At 41.2% G+C, this 15235-nt stretch overlaps 2 protein-coding genes across 3 annotated transcripts in view; both read right to left on the reverse strand.

The window, feature by feature from the left end:
- Positions 1-7267, reverse strand: part of XRN1 (5'-3' exoribonuclease 1) — a 55969-nt gene extending 48702 nt beyond the window's left edge. For both annotated transcript variants that reach the window (XM_060767791.2, XM_060767790.2), the window contains exon 1: positions 7047-7267. In XM_060767791.2, coding sequence (XP_060623774.2) covers positions 7047-7121 — 75 coding nt within the window. In that variant the 5' untranslated portion in view covers positions 7122-7267. The remainder of the gene's footprint in view (positions 1-7046) is intronic.
- Positions 7268-11227: 3960 nt separating this feature from the next.
- The window catches only part of ATR (ATR serine/threonine kinase), a 62578-nt gene continuing 58570 nt past the window's right edge, over positions 11228-15235 (reverse strand). The window contains exons 44-47 of the mRNA XM_060767788.2: positions 14965-15118; positions 14049-14200; positions 12886-12991; positions 11228-11645 (exon numbers count right to left, since the gene is read on the reverse strand). Of these exons, the coding sequence (XP_060623771.2) occupies positions 11472-11645; positions 12886-12991; positions 14049-14200; positions 14965-15118 (586 nt within the window). The 3' untranslated portion in view covers positions 11228-11471. The remainder of the gene's footprint in view (positions 11646-12885; positions 12992-14048; positions 14201-14964; positions 15119-15235) is intronic.

Raw genomic sequence — 15235 nt, forward strand, 5'->3', positions numbered from 1 at the left:
CCTGAAAGGGAACATCAACAACTATATTAAAGAGTACTTGAAATTTCAGGGGTCTTTTATTACACTCCAAACCTTTATAAATGTAGCTGTCGTTTCTTGCACATTGCATTCCAAGCTATTGAGTTTTAAGTTGGGAAAGACATAAACAGCCTTTAAACTATAGTGATTGTTTCAGAAACCTACCACTTCAAAAGCAATATGATACGATTTACACTATTAACAAACATACTGTGACATAAGCATTCTTGGGCTAAAGTCCACTTCAGCAGTTGCATGAAATTTAAAGGCACAATTGCTTAACTAAGACTTCATTCAGGAGTCTCAGGATAGCAAGTAAGTAATAGCCACTCACAGGGCAATCTTATACATGTCTGTTTAGAAGCCATAGTTCAGTTTGGCCTTATTCCCAGGTAAATTTGCACAAGGCCATAGCCAGCATTACTAATGTCATTTGACAAACCCATTCTCAATGTGCTATCACCAGTCTCTCCCTGTTAAACAGAGACATCTTCTACCGCCCTTCACCTTCTTCCTTGTCAGGTATTACCAGTAATAACATACACATAATGAAGGTCTTAACGTTCTAATCCAGGCTTGTTCAACTTGCAGCCCATGGCCCACATGCAGCCCAGGATGCCTATGAATGCTGCCCAACACAAAATTATAAACTTATTTAAAACATGGCATTTTTGTGATTTTTTTCGGTAGCTCAAATGTGCAATTCTTAACTGTGAACCTTGTAGATGACAACAGAATAGACTGGAATAATCTGAGTATGTTACATCCACAAATATTGGAGTATCTGCATTATAATTGTAAACAGTTTGGCCAGAAGACCTTAATGATTTTGAAAGACACTCCGAACTGGGCAGTGCATAGTTTGGATTGTTATGTGAGGACTTTTTCTGTTTACCTGTGGTGGCAGATATTACAAAAGAAAATCCACAACCTTTTAAAAAAATCATCAGCTATCATTGTTGTTAGTGTATTTTATGTATGACCCAAGGCAATTTATCTTCTTCCAATGTGACTCAGGGAGGCCAAAATGTTGGACACCCCTGTCCTAATCTATTCCCTAACAATGATTTTTTTAAAAATCCAACATAAGCCTTCGACAATAAATCCAACATAAGCCTTCTGCACTCCTACAAGATTCACAGAGAAAAAGAAAAAGAAATAATTTTATTGGACTCAATACACCCCAATTCTTGCCTAGGATAGTGGCCCTGTGAGAGTGAGATGTTGTTGTTGTATGGTTTCAACTTGTTTCTAATTTATGGCAATAGAAACTTGGGGAATTAGACAAAATATACCTTCATTGAGACTTTTTTTGTGTCAGGAGTGACTTGAGAAACTGCAAGTCACTTCTGGTGTGAGAGAATTGGCCATCTGTTGCCCAGGGGATGCCCAGGTGTTTTGATGTTTTAACATCCTTGTAGGAGGCTTCTCTCATGTCTCTGCATGGGGAGCTGGAGCTGACAGAGGGAGCTCATCCACGGTCTTCCCATATTCGAACAGGCAACCTTCAGGTCAGCAGTCCTGCTGGCACAAGAGTTAAACCCATTGTGCCACCAGGGGCTGAGACTGAGAGATTGTTACTTGTTCAACGTCCCCAACTGAATTTCTATGACTGACTGTGGATTCAAATCTTAGTCTGCAAGAATCCTAGTCTACTATTCAAACCACTACACCCCATTGGCTTTTACAACAGCTGTGTGCAAAAAGGATTTTTGTTCACCATGCAAGCTACACCTCAATTCCTGTTTCTACACATCAGTTAAAAGCACTGGAGCCCTGCCTTCCCTTTTATGTGGCCATCTCACTAGAAATTCTGTGCACTGGAGTTTTCCTTCCATACTACAATTCTGCATTCTCAGACAGAATAAAGCATCTCTGTGGTCACAGAATTAAACAGCTATAGCTGTATTTCTAGACAATTATGGAGGTTCACAGACACTGCCCAAAGCTCCCAGCCAATCATTTCATGCATATGTGCTAAAGGTTGGAGGGTGTTGGGTGTTTTCGGCTGATAACCAGGACCATCTACCAAACAGAAGTTTCCTGCAAAATGCTATTGCTAGAGATGTATCCACTGGGGCAAGACTTTCAGGGTGTCTCCCAGAGGAATTCAAAGAAGTAATTCTGTTAATCTTTTATGGTATAAAAAGGAGGTAGAAAGGGGTAGGAAAAAAGTGTTGCTGCACTTTTAAGACTAACTGGTTTATATTTTAGCATGAGCTTTTATCTTCAGGTGGTGTACAGTGCTCTCAAAGTCTCAGGTACAAAGCATATTTCTACAGTTGTGGGAGTGGGACAGAATGTATGCAGAAATATGCCAATAATATCAAATATTTCAAAGGGGTGGGTGAGATGATACAGATGTTTCAGCTCTTTACAGCAGTCAGTTAATGTTGATGATAATAATAATACTTTATTTATATCCTGCCACAATATCCCCGAAGGGACTTGGGGCAGCTAACATGAGGCCAAGCCCAATAATTACAATAAAGTGAAGAAAGTACATACAAAGCAGACAATAACATCAAATGTTGCATTTTGCACATAACAATGAAGATACCATATAAAATTATAAAACAATTAAAACGGTAATACAGGGTTTTTTTGTCGTGTCAAGAGCGACTTGAGAAACTGCAAGTCGCTTCTGGTGTGAGAGAATTGGTTGTCTGCAAGGATGTTGCCCAGGGAATGCCTGGATGATTTGATGTTTTATCATCCTTGTGGGAGGCTTCTCTTATGTCCCCGCATGAGAAGCTGGAGCTGACAGAGGGAGCTCATCCGCCTCTCCCCTGATTCAAATCTGCGACCTGTGCCACCGCAGTGGGTTTAATACAGATTAAAAGCATACAAGTGCCTCGGCATGATTTCCAAACTTTAGTTTTCTCATAGTTGTTATACTGACTCCAAGGTTAGAATGATACAGTAACTAAAGCCCTCCCTCCCTAACAAGCAGTCAACCAATTCCCTCCCTCCCTCCTTGACACAACCTAAATTTCTGATAAAATATGGTCTTATAGGTTGTTATCATGAGGTAAGGTGGTACAAACTGCTGTAGCAAAGATACAATGAACAGAACCCAATTAGAAGAGCTTGCTGGAGATGTTTCGGCCTCTTCTATAGCAGCCTCAGCAGCAGAATCCTCTAGCCCTGCCTCAGCTTTTATAGCTGCACCCTCCTGGAGTTGGTTAGTCACTCCCAGCTGGGAATGGCCTGGAGTTGCAGTCTCCAGGGGCAGGAGAGCTGGCTGGAGATGTTTCAGCCTCCAATTGTTGTTGTACTATACAGGCAGTCCCCAAGTATGTTTGTCCTTAAGTTGAATTTGTTTGTAAGTCGGAACAGGTAATTTTTTAAGTGGAACTCTGGACACATGCAGACATATATACAGGCTTTGGACTGCATAGGGAAGGATTTACACCCCCTGTGGTGTTTGTTTTGCTGACTGAGATATATATATAAAATTTTGGATAGAATAGAGAAGGGTTTACTTTAGCTGTCTGTGTCTCTGTTCAGAAGATTTCACTGCACTTTGATTTGTTGTGGAAACAAGAATGGGTAAGAAGTACTGGTGTTGACCTATAAATTCCTAAACGACTCCAGCCCAGTTTACCTGTCCGAACGGATTCTCCCCTATGAACCAGCAAGGTTGTTAAGATCTTCTGGAGGGGCCCTGCTCTCGGTCCCACCATCTTCGCAATCGCGTCTGGTGGGGATGAGGGACAGGGCCTTCTTGATGGTGGCCCCTTGGCTCTGGAACTCTCTCCAATTGGAGATTAGAACTGCCCCTTCCCTCCTGACCTTTAGAAAGTTGGTGAAAACCTGGCTGTGGAACCTGCCATTTGATGAGTGAGGTAATGGCTTTTGACCACATGGACGGATGGGGATGAATAGTGATTTTTATGCTAACAACTGTACTTTACGAGTACAGTTGGAGGTGAGAAGACCGGTATATAAAAGTTCTAAATAAAATAAATAAGAAACCTTCAGTGGAGACACCTTTTCCCCATGATAATAACTCTTCCAGGAGTTAATTTCCCTTTGTTGCTAGCTATTATTGTTATGTTGTTTTATGCTGTTTTGTGCTGTCTTAATTGTTTTTAATTGTATTCTGCCTTGGGCTTGGGCCCCATGTAAGCTGCCCTGAGTCCCTTCAGGGAGATGGAGGCGGGGTAGAAAAATAAAGTTTTTCTTCTTTCGGAGGGGTAGATTCTTCTCATTTCCTGTTCTCTCACAAACACCCCCCCCCCCCCCGTTCTTAACAATGTGTCGTTTGTATGAGGAATAGGTTCTTGTGGGTTTATTTCGGACTATAGGGCCATGTTCTAGAGGCATTTCTCCTGACGTTTCGCCTGCATCTATGGCAAGCATCCTCAGAGGTAGTGAGGTCTGTTGGAATTAGGACAATGGGTTTATATATCTGTGGAATGGCTGGGGTGGGGCAAAGAGCTCTTCTCTGCTGGAGTCAGGTGTGAATGTTTCAACTGACCACCTTCATTAGCATTTGAAGGCGTGGCTGAGCCTGGGAAAATCTTTTATTGAGAGGTGTTAAGATGTGCCTGGTTGTTTCCTCTCTGCTGTTTTGCTGTTGTAATTTGAGAGTTTTTTAATACTGGTAGCCAGATTTTGTTCATTTTCATGGTCTCTTCCTTTCTGTTGAAATTGTCCACATGCTTGTGGATTTCAATGGCTTCTCTGTGTAGTCTGACATGGTGGTTGTTGGTGTGGTCCAGCATTTCTGTGTTCTCAAATAATATGCTGTGTCCAGGCTGGTTCATCAGGTGCTCTGCTATGGCTGACTTCTCTGGTTAAAGTACTCTGCAGTGCCTTTCATGTTCCTTGATTTGTGTTTGGGCGCTGCGTTTGGTGGTCCCTATGTAGACTAGTCCACAGCTGCACGGTATACGGTAGACTCCTGCAGAAGTGAGAGGATCCCTCTTGTCCTTTGCTGAACGTAGCATTTGTTGGATTTTCTTGGTGGGTTTGTAGATTGTTTGTATGTTGTGTTTCCTCATTAGCTTCCCTATGTGGTCAGTGGTTCCCTTGATGTATGACAGGAACACTTTTCCTCTGGGTGGATCTTCATCTTTACTCTCGTGGTTTGTTCTTGGTCTTGCAGCTCTTCTGATGTCTGAGGTGGAGTATCCATTGGCCTGGAGAGCCCAGTTGAGGTGGTTCAGTTCATCTTGGAGGAGGTGGGGTTCGCAGATTCTTTTTGCACGGTCTGCCAAGTCTTTTTTGACTTGGGTGATGGTTGGAGTTTTTATGTAGATATCTATCCGTGTGTGTGGGTTTTCTGTAGACGGTGTGACCCAATTGTTGATCTGGTTTGCGGATAACTAGGACATCTGGACCACACCAACAACCACCATGTCAGACTACACAGAGAAGCCATTGAAATCCACAAGCATGTGGACAATTTCAACAGAAAGGAAGCGACCATGAAAATGAACAAAATCTGGCTACCAGTATTAAAAAACTCTAAAATTACAACAGCGAAACAGCAGAGAGGAAACAACCTGGCACATCTTAACACCTCTCAACAAAAGATTTTCCCAGGCTCAGCCAGGCCTTCAAATGCTAATGAAGGTGGTCAGTTGAAACATTCACACCTGGCTCCAGAAGAAAAACTCTTTGCCCCACCCCAGCCATTCCACAGATATATAAACCCATTGTCCTAATTCCAACAGACCTCACTACCTCTGAGGATGCTTGCCATAGATGCAGGCGAAACGTCAGGAGAAATGCCTCTAGAACATGGCCCTATAGCCCAAAACACCCACAAGAACCTAGTGATTCCAGCCATGAAAGCCTTCGACAATGTATGAGGAATGTTTGTAACATGGGGACTAAGTAGATACATATATATGCAGATATACATACACCAGGCATGGGCAAACTTGGGCCCTCCAGGTGTTTTGGGCTTCAACTCCCACAATTCCTAATAGCCTCAGGCCCCTTCCTTTCCCCCCTCAGCCGCTTAAGCTGTTAGGAATTATCGGAGTTGAAGTCCAAAACACCTGGAGGGCCCAAGTTTGCCCATGCCTGGTGTACACACACTCACAATATACACACATACAGAAAACCAGGGCCATGTCTGTCTGTATGCAGATACATATACACAAACACTACAGAGATAATGTATTGTCAAAGGCTTTCATGGCTAGAATCACTGGGTTGTTGTAGGTTTTTCCGGGCTATATGGCCATGTTCTGGAGGCAATTTTTCTCCTGATGTTTCGCCTGCATCTATGGCAAGCATCCTCGGAGGTAGTGAGGTCTGTTGGAAGTAGGAAAAGTGGGTTTATATATCTGTGGAATGACCAGGGTGAGACAAAGGACTTTTGTCTGTTGGGGCTAGGTGTGAATGTTTCAGCTGATCACCTTGATTTGCATTCAATGGCCTGGAAGCGCCTGGGGGGAATCTTTTGTTGAGAGTGATTTGATTTGCCCCATGTAAGCCACCCCGAGTCCCTTCAAGGAGATGGAGGCGGGGTAGAAAAATAAAGTTCTTTTTTTCAGAGGGGTAGATTCTTCTCATTTCCTGTTCTCTCACAAACACCCCCCCCCCCCGTTCTTAACAATGTGTCGTTTATAAGAGGAATGTTTGTAACATGGGGACTACATAGATACATATATATGCAGATATACATACACCAGGCATGGGCAAACTTGGGCCCTCCAGGTGTTTTGGACTTCAACTCCCACAATTCCTAACAGCCTCAGGCCCTTTCCTTTTCCCCCTCAGCCGAGGGGGAAAAGGAAGGGGTCTGAGGCTGTTAGGAATTGTGGGAGTTGAAGTCCAAAACACCTGGAGGGCCCAAGTTTGCCCATGCCTGGTGTACACACACTCTCAATATACACACATACACAAAATCAGGGCCATGTCTGTCTGTATGCAGATACATATACACAAGCACTACAGATATACATGTACAAACTGAGGGTCATGTATGTATGTGTGTGTACAAACACACCCAGGGCAGCTGCAGAGAGGCAGAGGCGCCTAGGCCTTCTCCTGCTGCTCCTCCTCACCTGGTGCTCCTTCACCACCTGGCTGAGGCAGGGATACCTCTCCGAGATCCATCGGTAGAACTTGGGCACTCCCATGGCGACGGCTAAGCGGCTTCTTCACCTCACCTAACCCCAGAAAGAGACCCCTTCCTCCTCCTCCAAGCTTCCCTTCCGCCTCCCACGAACACCAAGCGGCTCTCCTTCTCCCTCAGCCTTTTCCTCCTCGACGCTTCCTTCCTTCCTTCCGCCCAACCCGCTTCAACCAATCAGCGACGGCTGCGGCGGCGGAAACAAAACAAACAGGGCGCGCTCGCGGGCACCCCCTCTCGGCGGCCGCGGAAACTGCAGCCTTGTGGGAGGACTGAGCTCAAGCCCAGCTGGGGGAAAAACAGCAACTAATCCAGCTGGAAACGAAACTGTTGCTGTTGGAAGCCGAGGAGGAAAACATGCCAACAAGCTTCTGCTGCTGCTTGACGTCCAAGATTAAAAGGCCCGTTCCACACAGCTGAATAAAATCCCCCATTTTCTGCTTTGGCAGTGTGGGCTCAAGACAACCCAGTGTTGGGATTCAACCCCACACTGCCCAAGTCTCAAGTCCTCAATGAGGAACAGTTTAGTTAGCTTTGGGCCCTTCTACACAACCCTATATCCCCAGATTGTGGCGCAGCTGGCTGAGTGTCAGCTGCATTAAGATCACTCTGACCAAAAGGTCATGAGTTCGAAGCCAGCCCGGGTTGAAGTGGGTTTCCAACCAATTATGTGTAGCCTGTTGTCGACCTTTGCAACCCGAAAGACAGTTGCATCTGTCAAGTATTTATTTATTTATTTATTTCTGTTTCTTCTGCTCCGCCCTTCTCACCCCGAAGGGGACTCAGGGCGGCTTACAAAGGCACAATTCGATGCCATCATCACATAACAGTAGTAAACAAAATAACATCAATTAAACAGTTAAACAACAATTCCTGCATTACAACCCTAAAACCAATAAAACCAATAAAACAATACAAACCTAATTACTCCTCATAGACGGTCAGCGTTCGCTATCTCATAGTACAAATTCCAATTCCAAGTAGGAAAATAAGGTACCACCTTAAAGTGTGGGGAGGCTAAATTAACTGATTTATGAGGCCATAAAGAAGACTACAGCAAAGCATTCCAGCGGGGAAGCATGCGGGAATGCAGAAGTACTTCATCAGCGTCGCAGATGGACGATGAAAGCGATAGCTCCCCAGCGGCCAGAAAAAGTTAAATAGCCTCTGTGTATGTCTGTATATGTTTGTATGTCAAAAATTGGCATTGAAAGTTTGCTATATATGTGTACATTGTAATCCGCCCTGAGTCCCCTGCGGGGTGAGAAGGGCGGAATATAAAAGCTGTAAATAAATAATAAATAAATATCAAGGCAGAAAATCCCACATTTTCTGAGTGTGGATTCAGATATCCTATTTCAAAGCAGATTTTGTTGGATTTTCTGCCTTTATATTCTGGGATATAGGGTTGTATATAGAATCAACCTGTGGGTCCCCAGATGTTTTGGCCTTCAGTTCCCAGAAATCCTAAAAGCTGGTAAACTGGCTGGGATTTCTGGGAGTTGTAGTCCAAAACACCCGGGGAGCCACAAGTTGAGAACTACTGGAATAGGCTGAGGGTTTCCCTTCCCCCATGTCTCCTGTATTACAGTTGGAATGTATTTAATTTCTTTTATTCTCTTTGTTTCTGCTCTCATACTAATTGGTTGTTTAAAATGGATACTTTTCTACTGCAAGCTTTTTGAATCTGACTTCTGCCTTCTTACACTTTAATATGGAAGTATGTGCTGTGTGCTTTGAGATCTCTCTCTGCTTGTGTGTCAGGAGAGGTACAGGGCCCTTCCACACAGCCCTATATCCCAGAATATCAAGGAAGGAAATCCCACATTATCTGAGTGAGGACTCAGATAACCCAGTTCAAAGAAGATATTGTGGGATTTCCTGCCTTGATATTCTGGGACATAGGGTTGTGTGGAAGGGCCCGTAGTGATCTGTGTTTCCCCCTCTTTGAAACCTTAGAAGAGATGGTTGTTAAACTAGCTCAGACCCAGTTTTTTCAGAAATGTAGTTAGTTCTTTATTACTGTGATTTTTAAGATTGGACTCTGTATGTTTGCTTCCTAAGCTCTTAATTCTTTACAGCCACATCACATGGCATTTCACGCTCTGCTCGCTAATGTTCAATGTTTGTATCCTGTTTGTTTTTGGATGCCCTGCATCACAAAGCAGATATTGTGGATTATCTGGCTTTATATTGTGGGTTCTATGGCTGTGTGAAAGAGCCCAAAAGCTTTCTATGAACTGGGCATTTCTGTAACTGTGGATTCTTCCACACAGCCATATAACCCAGAATACCAAGGCACAATATTCCACAATATCTGTTTTGTACTGGGTGATCTGAGTCCACACTGCCATATATTCCAGTTGAAAGCAGAAAAAGTGGGATGTTATTCAGCCCACCAGAAATACTCATCAAAAGCTAAATAGACTTTTTGGTTCATCAGGACATAGTTTCAGAACCATAGGGCTTGAATTTGATAACTGGGAAAAGGCTGAAAACAACAACAACAACAAATAATAATAACAACAACAACAACTAGCCTGTTTGGAAAACACATTTCAGGTTTTTTATGTGCATGCACGCACACACACAGAGAATAGGATCATATTTTGGAAACAAAACATTATCAAGAGTTATGAAAATCTTCCGTATATTTGCTGTTGATTGGTCCACAACGACAAGAAACATTGTATTATTTTTGTAGTGGCCTCCAAGACTTTCAAAATGAAAAGCAACATAAAATGGTCTTAAGTAAATACGCTGAAAAGTAGCCTATAAGTAGCCTATAAAATAAAGTTCAACACATATATCTATGGATTTAATATCCAATGTTTTGCTTGCCACACTACAAAAATATCCTCCCTCTTGAGAAGTGTTTGTAGGTCATAGAAACATAGAATTATTGAGTTGGAAGAGACCTCATGGGCCATCCAGTCCAACCCCATTCTGCCAAGAAGCAGGAAAATCACATTCAAAGCACACCGGACAGATGGCCATCCAGCCTCTGCTTAAAAAGCCTCCAAAGAAGGTGCCTCCACCACACTCAATATGTATTAATTATCTATTAATTAAGTACCTAAACATAGTACAGTTCTTCCCAAAGCACCCATAAGAACAGAGATTTCTTTGGTTAGAAGTTGTATGTTCCCTTCAGCCGCTCTTCTTCCACTGATGGAAAGCCCTTTGGTACAGCTGAACTGGGAAGGTGGTTTTTCCTTTCCAAGAAGCGAAATATCAGAGTGTGGGAAATAATATGATTTCAACAAAATTGTCCCCAAAAGTATAGTCCAAATGTTTATCAGTTTCTTTTAAGTTTGCACTGAAAAAAACTGAACAGATTATTATCATTAAGTTTATATATACCCCACTTTTTCTCTCCACAAAGGAGTCTCAAAGTGGCTCAAACTTAACACCTTTTCTCTATGGAAACAATGGTGTAACAATGGCAAAGCTGTACTTAACTGACCTCGCTGCCTAGTTTCTATTCTTTCCTTTTCTGTGAAGTAGGAAACTGAGAGTAAACACTGTGTCCTTTCCTTTGGCAAGGCTATAATGTAAAGCTATTTACACAGCAACAACAATGTATTATCCCTAGAATGAAAGTTATCAGCCACTGTGGTTAATGAAACTCAACTGATGGCAGTTTTGGTTTGGAGAAAGTTCAAGGCCCTTTGACAGGCGGTGTTATGTTTGTGCTGTGGAAAATGTCATATATTCATTTCTGCAAGTCCTGCTACTGATAATGCTACACAAGCAGAATATCTGACCAAATCAGGCATTCTGATTAGAAGGCACACTCCGGACTGCACGGTAAGGTTAATGTAGCCGATCAGGAAGGCTGAAATAGTAACGAACTGGCATATGGGTGTGTGTGTGTGTGTATCCAGAATCCTATTAACATTTTATAGATGAGGTGCAAAAATATATACATGGAGAAAATTTCTATTTGGTATTGCATTCCCTATAGGCATTATGATACTTTCAAACACAACTTACAAGCATAGAAGGATGATAAATTTAAATAAAGCATTGCCACCACTCCCCTGGTGCACATACTTTAACATGTTTTTTTACTCCTCAAAGCAACAATACGATATGTCAGCCACCGTGATATCATTGTGCATATTGTATTTAATACAAGGTGATTTTAAGGTACAAAACAGAAAACAGTGTTTCAAATATATAAATCAGTTTTCGAATATACAAATAGAAAATATTAACATACAAGTATACAGTATAAACAACGCCATGCACGTAATGAAACAGTCTTGCAATGGCAGAAACTTATGAAGTAGAAATGGCTCTTCTATCTCTTAAAAATGGCAGTTGCAGCAACTAATTTGCAAATGGCAGCATTTCACATATATGGAGCCCATCCAAGGTACATCTGGCACAGCAAGGTCTCATCAGTTGCATCTTGGATAAGATGGTGAACATGTCCTTCAATAGACAAAGGCAGGCCTTTTACTCTATTCCTGTTTTTAATTACACCTTGTAGTCGCTGATCAATATCCTGGACATGGGTCTTGGCCTAGAAACAAGCAAACCGCAACCAGTTATTAACAAAATGTTTTCATTTTTTTCAGTAACAACAGCTCTAGGTCTCCGCATCCCTTTCCCAGCAAAACTGAAGTAGTGGGTAAAATCTATTTCTGGCTCCAGTTTCATACATGATTTGTGAATTCTTCATGTTGAAGAATTCAATTCTAGGTTGAATTGCTGTGAGTTTTCCAGGCTGCGTAGCCATGTTCCAGAAGCATTCTCTCCTTCACGTTTCACTCACATCTATGGCAAGCATCTCAGAGGTTGTGAGGTCTGTTGGAAGCTAGGCAAGTGAGAATTATATATCTGTGGAATGTCCAGGGTGGGAGAAAGAATTCTTGTCTGTTTGAGGCAAGTGTAAATGTTGCAAATGGCCACCTTGATTTGCATTGAATAGCCTTGCAACTTCAAAGCCTGGCTGCTTCCTGTCTTGATTCTAAATCAAATCAATTCTAAATCAATAGTTGATTTGACTTACTAAATTTGAAAGGTACGTGGTGCTTTAGAAGGTGTTCATTTTATTAGCGTTACAAAGAAATATTCATATTTTAGTAATGTAAAGAAACATAGGCCATTTAGTAATATAAACATTAACCTAGGCCATTAAAAATGCCAAACAGTTTGGTGGACCTCAATAGTCTTTCAAAATACTTACACCATAATATATTTTAAAGATTTAATGATGCCACAAGGCTCTCTGTATATTAATTTATACTTCTGTGGCTTTGTGGACAAAGATACTGTCTTGCATCCATGACAGCTGCTCCCAGTCCAGATCTTTGCAACAACAGTGATTATAATTGCTTTAGTCCTAGTGAAATCTGATGCAATCAGACTGAAGTCTGAGCTGATGTGAGCAAGATCATGTGATTGATACTCCTTGACATTAAATAGCATAATGATAGGACTTAAAGCACAGCTGTGTTTTATCCATTATTCCTGAATGATAGAACACATAAATGAAAGATTTTCACTAAACCTCGTCATTACAAAGGCAATTGTTGTACAGAGAAGAACAAAAGTCTCCACAGAAAGGTGACACCACCCATTTTATATGGCTTTCTATCCACGTTACAGCTGCTACTTCATGTTACAGGATGTACTTCTTGTCAAAGAATTCATCCTGCCTATCACTTAACTTCTGATACTGGATTTGGGAGGAAAACTGAATAATGTTCTTAAGTCAATATTCTTATCTATGGCAACCTGAACCCCCCAACACAGCTCACCTTTTCATTGACAATTTCTCCGGTTTCATTCACTAGGGTTTTTGAACTGCCTCGTGCTGGTTTACTCCACTCCACCAAAGGATCATGGAGAAAAGTTTTCAAAACACTAGATAAAATTTTGAAAAAATGGGAATTGGTTGTCTGAGAAAATATCTTCAATTACAGTTGAAGTAAAACATTTTCTATATATATCTCAACCTCTATGTTGCATTATAAATCACTGTACAATATACAATTGACTGTTCCTTCAAAAAGCTTTAAGCAACTTTCCTATGGTTCCCAAAGATTCTCTATCTACGCAACTAATAAGGCAACTCTGTTTAATTTCAGCAACAGAACTGTGACATGCATTTAAAGCCATGTCACTTTATTTGATTTAGATTAGTAAAGGTAAAGGTTTCCCCTTGACATGAAGGCTAGTTGTGTCCGACTCTGGGAGGTGGTCCCCGTCTCCATTTCTAAGCCCAAGAGCTGGCATTGTCCACTGACACTTCCAAGGTCATATGGTCAGCATGACTGCACGGAGTGGTGTTACCTTTCTGCCCAAGAGGTATCTATTAATCGAATCACATGTTGCATGTTTTTGAACTGCAAGGTTGGCAGAAGCTGGGGCTAACAGCGGGAGCTCACTCCACTCCCTGGATTCGAACTTCCCACCTTTTAGTCAGCAAGTTCAACAGCTCAGTGGTTTAACCCACTGCACCATTGGGGGCTCCTGTGATTTAGATTAGAAATCTTATTTTGGCTCTTGTTTTGCTTATTTTATTTTAATTTATTACACACCGACAGTATAACTGTATAAAATCTATCCAAAAGTAAGTACAAACAGTTAATACAGCTCCCTTCTAAACCAGGGTGTATAAAATGAAGCTGATAATAAAGAATAGATCTTAAGTGTGGACATATCGCTGATCCTAGCTAAACCTTCAAAAAAAGGTAGCAAGATTCAGCTAGAAGTAAGACATTCCCCACTCGGCACACAATCAGCTCTTTCAAATAAAACCCATCAACTTTAAAACACCTTAAGAGCAGAAGAAAGTATAGGCAGTATAACAACAGTAGTAATTATATGTATCTCACAATTTTTTTCATTAGAAAGAGAAAAATTACATTGGTTTTAAAAGCTTATGCTATTAATGAAATAATCTACTCTGTCACAATACCTCATTAGTGGTTCTCTCTGGTCACGCATGAGTCTTAATGTAACTTCACAAGCCCTTCGGAAAAGACCTTCAGTTCCCATTGGACCCATCCCATTGACCATGTTATGAGTCAGGCGAAACGGAACAACCTCTGGAAAATCAAAAGTTTCTCCCTTCAAATGAATAAGAAAAAAATTATTTTGAAAGTAATTCTACCATAGTATAATCAAGTTGCATTCTTGTAAATTCATGGTGCGGTATCACAGCATTTCCGACTCACATGACAATTAACTAAAGCTCTAAATTTTCATGCATATGGATAATGATATCCTATTGGTGTTTTGATGTGTGGAAAAATAGTATAGAAATCAAGTTTGTGTATCGTTTTGCAAATCATTCAGTGAAACTGAAATAGCTGAAAATTAAACTTGTCTCAGAAGGAATTGCAGAAGGAATTGAACTTAAGTTATGTTATACTCATAACATAACGTAAGTTCAAAGATTGTAACACTATGCAACAAAATTTGAAAAAAAATCGGTTCCTGGTTTGAAAATGTTATTTCCTGTTTAATTGTGTGGTGCTTTCTTTGAAAGCAGTTGTGATACTCCAGAAATTTTGTTTTTGCGCCTGCCACAAACTATGTTGAATTGGTTGAGACTCGATGACACATTTATTGAAAAACTATAGCAAAATGTTCTGCAGAGTGTCCCCCAAAACAAAGTTTTTGCATTTTAACAAATATTTTCCATGTTTTTATGACAGAACCCATTAGGAAATGGCACGTATAACCCTAGAACAAAAATCATGCTACATAGTGTTATTGTTTCACTTACCATGATGGATAATCTCTGTGTAAGTTCTTAAAGCAGTAAAACCTTTGAAAGACAAAACAATTAACTAAAAGAGAAATGATAAGATGTAGATTTAATATCTCACCTTATTGAACAGACAGTTGAAATCCACATGCACACAGTCACCGGTTAAAGAATCAAACAAAATATTTTCCCCATGACGGTCTCCAAGGCCCAGTATGTACCCAACCATTGACATCACAGCAGTTGAACGGCAATATGCTGATCTGCTGCTGTACCTAGAAAGAACAAATACCATGGATGCTAGTGTCATTTTGGCGTTGGTGAAACAATGTACAGATAAGAAAAGTTTGTGCATAGAGAAAATAACTACATTTCTTTGCCTTTATGGCTTC

The sequence above is a fragment of the Anolis sagrei genome, chromosome 3, assembly GCF_037176765.1.
Source record: "Anolis sagrei isolate rAnoSag1 chromosome 3, rAnoSag1.mat, whole genome shotgun sequence".
Taxonomy (NCBI): domain Eukaryota; kingdom Metazoa; phylum Chordata; class Lepidosauria; order Squamata; family Dactyloidae; genus Anolis; species Anolis sagrei.